This window comes from Poecilia mexicana, unplaced genomic scaffold (assembly GCF_051168715.1).
Source record: "Poecilia mexicana isolate PSO_F unplaced genomic scaffold, ASM5116871v1 scaffold_17, whole genome shotgun sequence".
NCBI classification, from domain to species: domain Eukaryota; kingdom Metazoa; phylum Chordata; class Actinopteri; order Cyprinodontiformes; family Poeciliidae; genus Poecilia; species Poecilia mexicana.
Genome location: NW_028263386.1, coordinates 30,771,760 through 30,787,246, shown reverse-complemented (window position 1 = coordinate 30,787,246; position 15,487 = coordinate 30,771,760). Strand labels below are relative to the sequence as shown.

Below are 15,487 nucleotides of genomic sequence, written 5' to 3'. Positions count from 1 at the left end.
AACTTTCATTCTAAAAGTTCAGGTATCCTTGATTCCATTGCTGCCATTAAAATTAAGGTCGTGTTTGAAAGGAACAAGTCTCCATAGAGATACGCGCAGTTAGATCTGCTAGACAACGTTTCTGTAGGGCTGAACGTAAATGGCAAAAAACTAAACTTAATGTTTATGATGAGATCTATAAAGAAAGACTCCATAGCTACCACTCCACACTAAAACATGCAAGGGAAACATTCTTTGCTGAAATCATAAACAAAAGCCTTAACAATGCTCGTCCTATATTTGCCACAGTTGACAGATTCTGTGACTGAACCATCTGAACTCCACTCTAACAGACTGCAACAAATTTGCCAAGTTCTTTGCAGTGAAAATTGAAATGGTTAGAGGATTAATCTGCACATCCACATTACACTCAGTATCAATGACTTGCCCACACATTACAAATACAGAAAAAAATGACACAATCTCAACTACTTATCCATGAAAGCTTAGAAGACATCAAATATAAATTAAGCTCTTCCTCCTGCTGACTAAATATCATCACCATTTTCCTTAAGAAAGTCTTCCTGTCATTGCGTGTGATCAGCAAAATAATTGAAAAAGCTGTTTCAACAGTTGAATAGTTTCCTATTGATAACAAACCGCTTTGATGTCCTTCAGTCAGGTTTCCATGGTCCATATTGTCAATCCATAGTCAACTCACAGCTTCAGTTATTACAATTAAAAACTAGCGATCAGGCCTGAAATCTGGGTGCAGTGATGAACTCTGACTTGAACCTCCAGAGCTACATAAAGACAGTGACAAAATGGACCATCTATCTCCTGAAGAAAATATCAAGGATTAGAGGACTAATCTCTGAACTCATTCATGCTTTTATCTTTAGTCGCATTGATTACTGCAACAGTGTCTTCACAAATCAATCCTCCAGCTACAGCTGATCCAGAATGCTGCTACTGGCGTTCTCACTAAAACTAGGAAGATGGAGCACGTCACCCCAGTTCTAAAGTCCTTCCACCGCCTCCCTGTAGCTCAGAGAATAGACTTTAAAATACTGTTAGTTTATAAATCACTGAACAGCTTAGCACCATATTACATTAAAGATCTGCTGCTGTTGTATCAACCTTCCAGACCTCTCAGGTCTTCTGATTCTGATCTGCTCTGCATCCCCAGAACCAGAACCAAACACAGAGAAGCAGCATTCAGCTTCTATGCACCACAAATCTGGAACAAACTTCCTGAAAACTGCAAAACAGCTGAAACATGGAGTTCCATTAAATCCAGACTTAAAACGCACCTGTTTAGAGTTGCTTTTGGAACATGAAACATTGATAAACATTCTGATGTATAATGCCACCAGACAAAATGTTAGGTTTCAATTATTGACCGTCTTCTTTGACTGTATTTTTGTGTTGTTTACAGTTTGAACTGCCCTGTTGCTGAAATGTGCCATACAAATAAACTTGACTGATTTTGTTATTCAACTATCAATTGAAATCATGTGTGCTGAAGCAGGGAAATGCCAAAAACATGCAGGGCAGTGTGCGTTGCGTACCAGGGCTGGGAAACACTGCTCTAGATAAAGGCTTGTAAGGTCAGCAAGGCATTGACTGTAAACCAGTTGTCTCTTCTTAAAGCCGTATTTTTTGTTTGCCTGTAGTCATGAGTTGGATGTGGAGGAGTGTCCACAGCTTACACTGAAGGAGGTTTGGTCCAAACTAGGACTCAAGCACAAACTCCAGCCCCAGTAAGTCCTTTTCCTTCTTTTTGAGTATTTTTCTATTCTAATTCTGCTTGCTTTTGTTTAAACAACTACAAGAAAGTTAGCTATATGATCCAATATAAACTAGTCACTAGTCAAAATATTAACCAGTAATACCAGTTGGTTTGTCTTATGATTCTTTTGATAATTCAACAATGCATTTTCTATTGTTCTGAATTCAAATTTGCAAATTACACCTCCCTTAGAAGATCATAGAACATGATACCAAAAAAACATTTCTGGTATGAACCAAAAATGATGATATTAGCAGTATATTGATCAAAGTTAGTATGATAGTTCTATTTAGAGTTGTGAAAAAGACATTCAGTTAGTCCAGTTTAGTTTGGTTGTAAGGTGGTCTAGAGACATTTTAAGTTGGATCAGTTCATATAAAATGTCTTTGAATATTAACCTTCAGCTACATCCTTAACAATGGCAAACATAAATGAAACGTGAGAGATGAAGTCAGCAGATTGAACAGGGGAAAAGTAAACATTTAGGAGGGACAACACAATTTCAACACGACTGCCCAGGGTTGCTGGTCACGATCCGGATGACGTGCCAAACCGTGGTGACGGCGGTCCAGCTTTTCAGATCCTCCTTTGAAGCTATTCTGTAGTAGCTTGGGCAGCCAGGCCTGGAGAAGGCAACTGGATTAGTACCTTTACTGACCTTGGGAAGTCTGACAACACTTATGTTCTCTGGCTCTTGTTCTCCAAATCATCTATCTTGTCCAGGTCTGCCTCCAGCTTCGCCTCAACTTCCGACAGCTGGGTGACGTGAAATGTGTTTGAAATATGGCCCTCGGCTTCAGAGACTAGTTTTTATAGGGTAGTGATTCTAGATGCGCACGCTTCGAGCTTTTTTTTTTAGCACCGGATCTATCTTGCAGTCAAATGAGTTTAAGCCATTAAGGAGGCTTAAAGACTATCAGCTGCAGAAGCCCTGGCAACGAGCTGCTTCTCCGCCATTTGCATTCACGTGACCCCACCCATCCGGTTTTAACAAATGGGTGGCGGAATGCACCGTTCTGGTAATGCTGGTATATGTATTCATGTGTGACATGGGCACCAAAGATACCATCACTCACATGGACACAAAATCTATAAATGGCTGTGCAAAGTGAAGATTCAACTATTAAACTGACTGAAGATGAATACGGAAACTAAAGGCTGAAGTATACTTCTTAAATAACTTCAAAAAAACACTTATGTATATAATATAGCGTGCCTATTAATTTGATCCCAGCATTCTGTTTTGATGCTGAAAATTAGCAACAATGCTAAGGTGAAGTAAAAAGTAGTCAATAGCATGTGAAGTATTACTATGTTGAGTAATATGGACTAATGCCATTCGGGATGCAAACATTAGTGTATAAGCTAAAATTAGCCAAAGCTTAAATGATGTCAGTAGCATGTGGGGACTGGGGCACTGCCATGAATCTTGGGCCCCATGACAAAAAATTTAATTGTCCCCCTCCCCCATTTCACAGCTGCTGTTACAGTTTCTTAAGTCTATCTTACCCATCAAAAGCGCCACAATTTGAAAGGCTTGCAACTGCCTTGCTTTCTTTGGTTCAATTCTGATACTAGCACAGTATTCGGTGCTAGTGAATTTTACATGAAACAGTCTTGGCGCTGTCAATCAACCTCATTCACTTACTTCTAGAAGGGCTCATGGAAGATTTTATAAAGATTGTTTGACTTTCTGAGTAATGAATACATAGTTTTTGTTGTGTAATTATAAAGAGATTGGAGAACAGGAAAATTCCCTGGAATGATGCTAACTAGATTGTCACTGAACACAGTTTTGCTCATCTTTCACTGGGACAGGGGGAAGGGATTATGCTGGTAACAGGGTTAGAGCTGCTGCTGACTGACTCGTCTGTTAAGTGTGGTAAGAGGTACAGGGACATGTTAAATATATAAATATGATGTTAAATTCTTTCCTTCATTCATTAAATGCTAGTGAAATGCAGGCAAACAGTAGTCTGTAGCTAAGCTAAATATGTAAATGGTTGATAATCTCAGTCTACTCATCTCTCTTGTAGAAAAACTGGGTTATAAATTGACACTTGTCTTTTTTCGTCTCTCTCTCTCTTTGAAAACTTAATTTTATTATTTTTCTAGGCAGCACAGTAACTGCCACAGTCGCTTTTGTCTTCAACTGACTGCTGCTGAACACCGTCAAGTGCGCTAAACAGGAACAAACCATTTCAAGCAGATAGAGGGGTTTAGTGAAAATATAGATGTGTGATTTTTGGTCTGGGAGGGGGTAACCTTTAATTTTTACTGATAAAACAATTTTAGAAACACTATATGATTCATTTTGTAATTGACAGGGCCCCGAATTTTTTTCTATTTCTATAAGAAAAATAAAACTATTTTTTGTGGGAGGGCCCCCTGTTGGTTAAGGGCCCTTGGAATTGTCCTAATTTTGGCGCCCTTGTGTGGGGGTGATAGAGATATATATGTATATGTATGGTTGGTTGGTTGGTGTGCATTCAGCAGTTCGAGCCTCACAAATGTAGTTTTTGGGTGACGTTTTTTGCGTAGCACGTGGCCATCGTAGGTTGAAACTGCAACAGAAGTAATACCGTAGTTCCCTTCTGTATATAGGTTGGGGGTGCGCACAGCGATTCAGGCCACATGAACAGTTGACGGAACAAACATTAATAAATAGATGCCTTATTGGGTGTAGAACAATAATTGCCTGCCATGTACTGAAGTTAATCTTCATGATTTAACAATAAAAATCCGCTGTCAATTTGTGTGATATTACTTACCTTAAGGAAGTAAAAAACACAAAATGTTTTTATATGAAAAAAATATCTTTCAAGATATTTCTTTCAAATTTCAGCATATGGGCCAAATGGTCTGTTGTCTTTTTTGAAAGTATAAAAGTAACAATCTCTTTTGCTTATTATTTCCTCAGGTTGGGAATTGTCATAAACTATAAACATTTCAATGGTCCAAGGCCTAAAAAGACTAATGAGGTAGTCAGAAACATCAACAAACACACCAGATTCTCTGAGATGGATGGAGATGACTCAAATCAAATTAACCCTGCCCTCTACAAGGTAATCTGTTTAAACTGTTTTGACATTTTTCATTCAGCTTGTCTGTGTATTATTAGTCAGGGTAGGTCTTAGTTGACAGTGGGAAAGCTTAACCAGGACTACACATAATGTGGCTTGCTTTTTTGAAGTCATACTGCAATCAGATTGACAGAGACAGACTTCCAAACTTCTTTTTGAACTCCTCACACTCTGACTTAGTTTTAGATAACTTGGGGTGTGTGTGTGCATGCGTGCTTGCTTGCTTGTTGTAGTCAAGACCACCTAACCTGAGACCAAGTCAAGACCAGAGTGTATTGAGACCGAGACAGGGCCAAGACTTTCATTATCAAGTCAAAGTCTGAAGGTCAAAATGTGACAGGAGAAGATGCACCAGCAAAAGAAGTGACTGTGAGTGTCAACGGATTATCAAACTGAGAAGATTCAAGAATCTGGCAGAGATCCAGAAAGACTGGAATGAGGAGGAAATCAGAGCTTGAAAAAACACCACATTCAGCAACTGACAGCATGGGTTAAAACTGTCAGGTTCCTTGGGTCAACCCACTTCTGAACCTGAGCTAATGTAGGAAGCATCACAGCTGGGCCAAGGAGGAGAAGAAAGGCTGGACCATTGGCCAGTGGTCCAAGGTACTGTTTTCCAATGAAAGTAAAGTGTCCATTTCATTTGGTAATCAAGGTCCAAGGTTTTGGAGGACAAGTGAGGAACAAAACCCAAACTGCAGTGTGAAATACCCAGTCATGATTTGGGGCGAAATTTCTGCTCCAGGTGTTAGTAAACTCTGCTTTCTTAAATCCAAAGTCAACAGTCTACCAGAATGTTTTAGAGGATTTTGATTCCTCTGCTGAGGATCTGTATGGAGATGCAGATTTTATCTTCCAGCAGGACCTGGCCCCTTGCCCACCAGAAGCACCAAAGCCTGGTTTGATGCCGTGCCATCACAGGGCTTGATTGGCCAGTCAGCTCGCTGGACTTAAACCACCCAAAAGCAAAGAAGAACTAACAGCAAGCACCAAGGAAATCTGGGCTTCCGTAACTCCCAGGCAATGCCATCAGATGAACGCCTCAATGCCATGTTGCATCAAGGCAGCAATTAAGGCAAAGTATTGAAGATTGACATGTCATTTTTAAAGTACCATATTTTTATTTTAATTTCTTTTTTTTTCTACAAAAACTAAGAAGTAGTTTGGGCTGATTTCTTCACAGTATTCTGATGTTTTGTATATTCCTGTTTTCGTGGGTTTCATGAGCTAGAAGCCCAATTATGTAAGAAGGAACCCAGGGCCAACTGCACAAGGTCTTCAATGGGTCTGAGGACCTCATCCCACTATCTTATGGCAGTCATGGCATCTATGGCTAACACATGGAGGACTGTATGGCCATCCACAAACCGTTGCATGCTGAGTGTGAATCTGCTTTCATCTGTGAAGGTCAGAGGGTGCTAATGATGAATCTCCCAATTTTAGTGTTCCCTAGCACACGCCCATCATCCTGCCAGGTGTTGGGCTGTAAGCACAGGCCCTATATGTGGATGCCAGGCCCCATACAGCCCTCATGGAGTCTGTTTCTGACAGTCTGAGTAGACACATCCATATTAGTGGCCTGCTGGCAGTCATTTTGTAGGTCCCTGGCAGTGGACCTCCTGTTTCTCCTTGCAATAAGGACAAGGTAGTGGTCCTGCTGCTGGGTAGTAGCCCAGCAGCAGGACCCTTCTGTGTCTCTTGGTGTACTGACCTGTCTCCTGGTACCTAATCCATTCTCTGGACACTACTGAGAGACGCAGCAAATCTCCTTTGATGGATTGGCTACACTACTTGAGCAACTTCAGTGAGCTTTAAAAAACACCTTGTGATGTGTGAGAGCACTGACAAAATGAAAAAGTGACTGAAAGTTTAACCAGAAAGTAGGAGAACAGAGGAATTATCTGTGATCACCACCTGCAGAAGCACTCTTTTACAGTGGTTGTCTTGCTAACTGCCTCTCTTTTCCACCTACGGTGTTTGTACAGCATCAGGTGAAATTGATTCACAGTAATAGACCCTTTTCACAGTGACGTCAGACAATGGCCACCATAACTCAAACCTGGGTATCTTTACTTCCGGTGTGATTTTGCCTTGGGAACCAAGCTGAAAATTTCCCGCATTCTCATAATCTTAAGAATATAATAAAAGGTAAGTTTAATAATAACAGCATTTAAGTGTTAGATAGCTGTTATTAATCATTGTAAATTCACCATTCTCTAACTGTGTATAAAATAAACAGCCTCCGATCGGAGAGTAAACCACCTAGCAGCAGCTTTAGCCACATTTAGGAAAAAATATACTCTCTGTCAGTGCTGTAACGTTTAGAGGTTCACTTTCTGTATTTTATAAAACAGTGTTTACGTGTTAGATAACCGTTATTAGTCATTGTCAATTTACCATTCTCCAACTGTATTCAAAGGAACCAGCCTCCGATCATGAGTAAACCAGCTAGCAGCAGCTTTAGCCACAGTTAGGAAACATATACACCACCGCCTGTCAGTGATGTAACGTTTAGAGGTTCATTTTCTGTATTAATGGAAAATAAAGGACAGATTCCAACAACGTTGTTTAGAATAGTATTTTAAATATTCTGGGGCTGATTATGTATCTCTGCTCATTTCCAAGCTCAAATGAGCAACTTCACGTTCAAACACAAGTCCCCCAAAAAACGTGACCGGTGAATCATTATTTTTTGTGAGCTTAGAAAAAACAAGACAAAAGCCACAAATAACAGTTGGGCTTGACGACATTTCTGTTTTTCCAGCAACAAAATGCGCATCTCCATGCACTGTTCATGTTTCTGTTGCTGCTAACTGTCACAGAGTCTCTCCCAAAGACGCACAGAAGGAATAAAAATAAATACAAAATAAAATATTAATGCGCAGTGATTTGGATAAATAACTTTAATCTGATTACTGGATTTGAAATACGAACTCGTTAGATTATTCGTTACCGAAAAAGTGGTCCGATTAGAGGAAGGCATTACAAAGCAGCGGCAGCACCGGACATCTCTGCTTATAACAAACAAACCCCTATTTTATGGGATGAGTGGCAACTCCAGTCTACAATTTAAGAATCTGATCAAGATTAGAGCCTAAAACGTTATAGTTCAAAAACAGTAAAAAGTTCTGGTTAAGGAACAGTTATGTCACGTAGTTAGCTAGCTAACAAAATTCACTAATGCTAAGCTAACGGTTGCGCAAAACAAAAATACCTACCTTCATAGTCAAACAGGTATTGTTCGGTGAAGAATTTGTAGCCTTTGTCTAATTTAGATTTTGTTGTCAGAGAAAATTGGTTTGCAAATCGTGATCTATCTTCAAATCTTATTTTAGGCAAATGTTTTAGAGACTGTGTAAACTCCATGCTCAGGTGTTCTGTCTGATCAACATATGCTGTCAGATATATATATATATATATATATATATATATATATATGAAATAGACAACTTTATCATTACTTACTATGTACACCGGAACTAAGGATACACAGCTTCGAGCCAAAACGGAAGTTGTGTGACGTCATGTGAAAAGGGTCTATTGTTACTTTCAAACTGACGACATTGACTCCACAAAAGTGTAACCGATTGGGAGTTGCATTGTTTTATATAGGTGTTCCCTTTATTTAGTTTTTTTAGCAGTGTATGAATTCGTATATGCGTGTCTATGTACATAGATTGAGCATTCTCTTTGAATTCAAGTTGTGTTAATCTACATATTATAATCTACATAGAGAAGTATGTGTCTTGAGGAAGGAAATAAAGTGTAGATGTTCATTAAACTGTGACCAGCACATCACACTGCACAATGCACACACTGCTCCACCCTATTGCTCTCCAATCAATCATCCCAAAAGCTAAAAACTGGAGAAGTCCAATGGTAGTCTATAAATGAAAGCAGTAAAAGCTTAATTAAAATGTCGAGTTTTTGTCCCCTCTTCTTGAAATTGTACGCAGAGCATGCTGTTTGCTTACCTTGAAATATCTCCAAGGCAAGGGTGGCATTAACTTAATATTTTCCACCATTGTTGTGTTTTTTTTTTCTTTTTCAATTAAGTTAAGTTTGTACAAGCACAATGCTAATAGGCGATGATGGCGGAGGGTGACACTGCAGTTAGCATGTTGGATACACTGTTAGTACGTTCTCGTCCTTCTGTTATTCAGATGACTTTCTTTAGAAGGTTAATGGAAAGATACGAGAGAGGCATAATTTGGGAGGAAATTCTAGCATATCTAAGTCCTAGAAAATAAAAATGAGCAGAGCTATTTGTAGTCTTGTTACTTGGAACTCTAAATACATGGATACTGTTTTGTAGGTTCAAAATTTTCTTCAAAACTTGCCAAGGGAAGCTCAGATGACGGATGTAAAAGAGGAAAAGAGAAATAAGGGAATTAAGAAGAAAAATGATGAACCTGTAGAAGAAGAAAGATGCAATTGTGAATCCACTTCAGAAACAAAAATGATGGAGGACAATGAATGTTCCTCTTACTCCAACTTCACTGAAAGATCTGTGGAAGAGCCAAGGGATGTGGAGAATCCTGGGAGATCACTAACATTTCAAGAGAAGCTGGACCTTGTTCCATCACACACATTTGAAGGTATCAATTTTCTTTCATTTATTGAATATGTTTGGGTTTCCATTCTCAATGTACTGTAACACACTGTACACAATTACTAGACAAGTAAGCATTTGGATATGTGTGAATAGTGAGTGAAGATGTGACTTAATGAGATGAGAGTGTACATTATTACTAGATTTTAAGAAAAAAACACAAATGAACTGCCTAAGATTTTAAAATAACCAATCTGATAACTGCCAGTGAAATTTAAGGTCAAGGTAAGCAAGCCCGACACATGCCCAACTGTGAATAAGAAATAATTGAAACATCAAGACTTGGGCAGGCAGTATCTGTAAACAGATTTTTTTTTTTTTTTTTTGATTTTCATTGTCAAATTCAGTTAATATAATATGACAACCTTGCTTCTGTCATACTGCACTGGGAAATCTGTGACTATAATATACAGTGAGCAAAAAAGTAGTCAGCCTCTGATTGTGCAAGATGAAAGAGATCAGTAATTTTCATCATAGATGCACTTAAGCTATGACAGCAAATTTAGAAAAAGAAATAATCCAGGAAATCACTTTGCAGAATTGTTTTAATGAATTTATTTGTAAATTATGGTAAGTGGTCAAAAGGTCAAATCAATACTTTTTAACATGATTTTTGTTAGCTCATGTCATTGAGGTAATGACATGACCTGTCATTGCAAAGAATAACGGAGTCTTTACCCGGTTCACAATGGGCCAAAATAGCTGGCATTTTGGCCCATACCTCCATGTAGGTCTCCTCTAGAACAGTAATGTTTTGGGGCTGTTGCTAAGTAACACAGACTTTTGACCTCCTCCACAAATTTTCTATGGGCTTGAGCTCTTGAGACTGACTAGGCCAATCCAGGACCTTGAAATGCTTTTTATGGCGCCACTCCTTTGTTGTCAGAGTGGTGTGTTTGGGATCACTCCACTCAGGCTGCGTTTTCTGTGGCTGCTGGAAAACACAGTCATGACCCATCTTTATTGCTCTCACTGATGGAAGGAGGTTCTGGCTTAAGCTCTCGCAATACATGGCCTTGTTTCTTCTTCCCAGAACATATATGTTATCCTGTCCCTTTTGCAAAAAAAAAAAAAAAACAGCCCCAAAGCATGATGTTTCCGCCCCCATGCTTCACAGTGGGTGTGGTGTTCTTGGGAAGTGACTGAGCATTTTTCTTCCTCCAAACACAACAAGTTAAGTTTTTACCAAAAAGGTAAAGATGTTGCATGGGGTCCCAGATCAAGGGAGATTATCAATGGTCTTTTATGTCTTCCATTTTCTTACAATTGCTCCCACAGCTGATTTATTCACACCAACCTGCATGCCTATAGTAGATTCATTTTTCCCAACCTGATGCAGGTCTGCAATTTTCTTCCTGGTGTCTTTTGACTGCTCTTTCGTCTTGGCCATAGTTGAGTTTGGAGTCTGACTGGTTGAGGCTGTGGAGAGGTGTCTTTCATACAGATAGAGAACAGGAGAGCTTCTTAAAGAAGCTACAGGTCTGTGAGAGCCAGAAATCTTGCTTGTTTGTGGGTTGCTTAATTCTTATTTTCCACCATAATTTACAAATAAATTTTTCAAAAATCCTGCAATATGATTTCCTGGATTTTTATTCATCTTGCTGTCATAGTGTAAGTGTACCTATGCTGAAAATTACAGACCTTTCTCCTCTTCCTAAGCAGGAAAATTTGCATAATCAGTGGCTGACTAAATATGTTTTTGCCGCACTCTAGCTCATCACCTTCATATGAATGTGTGCATGAATGACTGAATGTAATGTGAAGTTCTTTGGAGACCTGGATTTTATAATGCAGATAATTTACCATTAATTTACAAACATCTGGCATGATTGTTGTCAAGTTGGGTGTGTCTCCATTGCAGTCCGTTTCTCACCAATGTGGGTGTGAAATAATACCAGTCACATTAAGAAGTTTAATTTGTATCACCAAGCTGTAAATGGTAACTGCATTTAACAATATTTTCAAATTCATTGATATTTATTGCAACTTTCATTGCACAAACTGTGGAGAAAATAACAATCCTGACAATATATACAGTTTCTGGAGTTTTTAGACATTAATTGGAATTTATCACCACAATAATTAATTAATTAATTAAAATTTTATAACAAATTTATCACACTAAATTATAAACATTTTGTAGCAGGGTTTCCCCCAGAAAACTTGCTAACCCCAGTGGTCAGGGCATCCAGGTGGCCCAGCGGCGGTCAACCGTGTTTTTGTATTAAAAAATGTTAAGTTGACAGGAAATGTAAAAGTATTACTGTTTAATTATATGTTACGGGAAAAGATCTCCAGTGAAATGCTATTTAAACCAACTGGTCTAAAAACAACAAATTTGCACTTCTGTTTAATCCAAATTAAGTCAGCGGCTCCATCAGGCCCCCAGGGCTTCAGGGGCCCCATAAATGCTAATATATTAAAACAGACCACATATACAAATGCAATACTTGTTTATTGAGATTATCAATGCTGTTAAATTTTATTCAATTGTTTAGACATACATAAATTAAAGGATTTTAAATTGTTTAATATTTAAATACAAGATTTTAAGGAGCTGGCAAGTTTACTTTGTAAAACTTCAAAGAACAATATTCATAGATTGTTTTGTTACCATAGCAACAATCTGATGCTGTGAGTTTAATCTTTGAATTTACAAATCCAATTTAGTAAACTGCAATGATAACTTATTGCTTTTTAGGATCGTGCGCGCGATCCCGCTGAGGTAAAGCAGCGGCAGCGCGCGAGGCAAAGCGCAGAGGCGCCAGCTGTGTGATTGGTCTGCACTGTCGTGTTTAAATGCATAAACTACAAACCTATTTATTATAAACCTATCCTTTAGGAATAAATCTGCTCTGCTAGTGAAATTCTAAGAGCAAAAGAGACACTTGCAGCCCGGCTTTAAAAAAAAACAAACAAACAAAAAAAACGATTTTTGTTTTCTTTTCTTTTAATTTTCCTAGAAACATAAACAATTGACGCTTAGCCTGGCGGCGGGGCTAGTAAAGCATGGCGGGCCGCCAGGCTTATAATACACTGGGGGAAACCCTGAGTAGATGTTGTGGTGGCGCATCCTATGTATGGAGCCCTTTGTCCTCAACAGGTCTGAGTCCTGGTCTGATGACCTTTACCACATGTCTTCCCAATCTCTCTTTATCCATCTGTCTGATCACTCTCAAATAAAGGTCATTAGACAATAAGATGTCCAACCCTTTCTTCTGCCGCTGCTCGTAATTGCGCTGCTCAATATTAAGCAGTTTTCTGACAGTAGGCGCCATGCCCATGAGTCTCCTACGTCTTTCACTCATCCAGTGATGTAAATTACAGGCCAATCAACAAATGCTGTTTATCAATCACCTGAGTGTAATGCATGGTTTGGCACAGCTTGTACTACCCCTTAGGTTAGTCTTTCTTAAATTGTGGTTGCTGGACCACAGGTGGTCCACGGGCACATGAGCTGCAAGGTACTGCATGTAAACGACCATTTATTTGCTGAGACTTGAGCTTAAAGCATATAGTTAGCTTACCAAAGAATTGTTTAGAAATAATAATGGATAAGTGGCTTAAAACTGTCACTCAAATGAAAATCTGAAGATAATGGTGGGAAAAAACACCAGAACTACCTATATGATTGGAGGAAACTAAGTCATTCGTGCTGACAGTATTGATGTTGTTCACAAGCGATTTGATTCTTTTGAACGGTTTTAAGCCGTGAACTAGTCTCAGTTGGTGAGAACTGTTCTGTTTTTTTTTTTTACAACTTTGCTTGTTTATAATGTTCTGCTCATCTGTCAACAGCTATTATTTTTATTTAATTAAAATGATTTAATTGTCAAATAAATACAATAAATAGGAATAGGAGGATAATTTATATATTTTATAGTGCAGAAGACGATTTTTGTTTCTGCCAAACCAAGAAGAGAGAAGAGAATACCAATGGTGTTCCTCCAGTGGTTTTCTGGTTTTGAATGTTGGCAGACATTGAAAATAAAGCAAGACTCAAAATGCTTTTTGTCTCTTTCTGCTGACTTCCACATTGGTGACCCTGAACATTTTTTTGAGGGAGAACTCACCAGATGCTGCTGCCGCTTCTCTGCCAGCCATGGTTTTGTTCCAGTGGTGGAACAAGTCGGCTGGGGGACGGGGCTAATGACCGGGCCCTTTATACTCAAAATAACAAAGCTCATGAAAACATAATTTTATAAAGTGCTAATAAAGGCCACTCATATTTGTTGTAAAAATACTCCAATCTAACCAAGTTTACAATCCATTCCTAAGTATCTGACTGATGATGACGTGGATGGTTGGTGATGTGTTTTACCCAGAATACGCTTGGAAAAAATATCGGCGATCAACTTATACATTTGTATGCCATAAAGTTACATGTAAGAATGAAAATAAAGCCAGTCATGTAAGCACAACATTTTATTCAATATTTTACACCCACTATGCCACTAAAATTCAGTCGGTCTTGTAAAAAAATTTTAACCATGAGTCAACAATGACTGGGGCAGCCTACTATATAATCTACTGGGGGACCAGTAAGCTACATTTATTATACACCATACTCAACAGGAGAGGGCTCACCTTCTCCAGCTCTCATCAGACTGATACGGACTTGAATCTCTGAAGTCATATTCTGCCTCCCATCCTATGGCTCCGCCCCTAGGCCCAGTTTTTTGCCAGGCAGCTATTATTCCATCCACCATGGTCTGCGTTATAAATCTTCCATATTTTTGGCACTGCAATCCGGAACCGTAGTTCCAGCATGTGGAGGCCTGGATCCATCTCCATGGGATAGCTATAGACAAGACCAAGTAGTTCCATATTTTTGCTGTGTTGGATTCTGTTTCCACGTGCAATCTCATGGGTCTGTTGCATAGCGCATCAAGAATTGACACATTTTGTGCGTTCAATATTTGTCAGCCACTCTGCGGCTTTACCAACTGTCGAACACATAGCAGGCCAATCATTTGTTGTCCCTAAACGGCTTGGGGGATCGCAAACCCTCTGAGCTAATGGAGAACAGGCTGGCATTACTTGACTCAAGGGATGGTTTCCTTCCTTTTTTATGTACCTATTTCTGCGCCAACTTCCTCCACCCATTTGCACCACACTGGCCATCTCTCTGCTGATCCGGACCAAGGATTATTGTTCCCTTGCTGAAGAAGCAGACCAGCTTTTGTTGGTTTGTTGGACTTGAGTGTCTGAAGCTGTTGATGCCGTGGCTGTGATGCAGGGCGGAAGGACGAAGTTCTTTGCTTCTACCATTAACGGTTTAGTAAAGGCGTGTTTGTTCCTGTGTCAGGGAAACGAGAGCTGGAGCTTGCTAGCATTGGTGTGCTAGCAGCTCAGATAACCTGCTTTTCATCATGGATCAGGTTTCTGGACGGTGTTTCCTGGTGGACCCAGGTTCACAGCAGAGAATTATGCCACTTTTTGGCAGCGGGCATCTTGTGTGAAAGTAACAAATCCTTGCTGGACGCAGCCAATGGCATCTCCATTTGCACTTTTGGATCGAGATTGCTGACTTTGAGTTTCAACGGACATCACTTTCAGTGGGACTTTGTGATAGCTTCTGTGTCTTTACCTATTTTGGATGCAGATTTTTTGTGTGCTTTCAAGTTATTAGTACATGTTACTATTAGCTGATTAAATGAGACTGTATCTTTTGCTACCTGCCCCTATAAACATCCACCTCTTGCCAATATGCTTGATAATGAATGTCAGTGATTGTTAGCAGAGTTTCCTTCTTTAATTGTTCCCACCGCAACTAAGCTTGGCGTGGAGCATTGCATCACTAGTTGGCAAACATGGAGCATCTTGGCATTCGACGATGTTCCAAAAGTCCATGGACATCCTTGCACATGTTTCCCAAGGCCAAAGGTGTTGGCAGAAACAGGGATACCAAGGTCTCTAGAGATGGCCTTCCACCCCTTGGAAGTCTTATGCTGGCAAATAATAGCATTTCTGGCGTTCTCAGACAGCTCATTTGTCTTTACCATTGTCACACATGAAGAA

The 15,487-nt window shown here is 39.4% G+C and overlaps 1 protein-coding gene across 6 annotated transcripts in view; it reads left to right on the top strand.

Moving 5' to 3' along the window:
- The window catches only part of tgs1 (trimethylguanosine synthase 1), a 98,343-nt gene that overhangs the window by 57,607 nt on the left and 25,249 nt on the right, over positions 1-15,487 (top strand). For all 6 annotated transcript variants that reach the window (XM_088014915.1, XM_088014912.1, XM_088014917.1 and 3 more), the window contains 3 exons: positions 1,656-1,742; positions 4,692-4,836; positions 9,170-9,452. In XM_088014915.1, the coding sequence (XP_087871041.1) occupies positions 1,656-1,742; positions 4,692-4,836; positions 9,170-9,452 (515 nt within the window). The remainder of the gene's footprint in view (positions 1-1,655; positions 1,743-4,691; positions 4,837-9,169; positions 9,453-15,487) is intronic.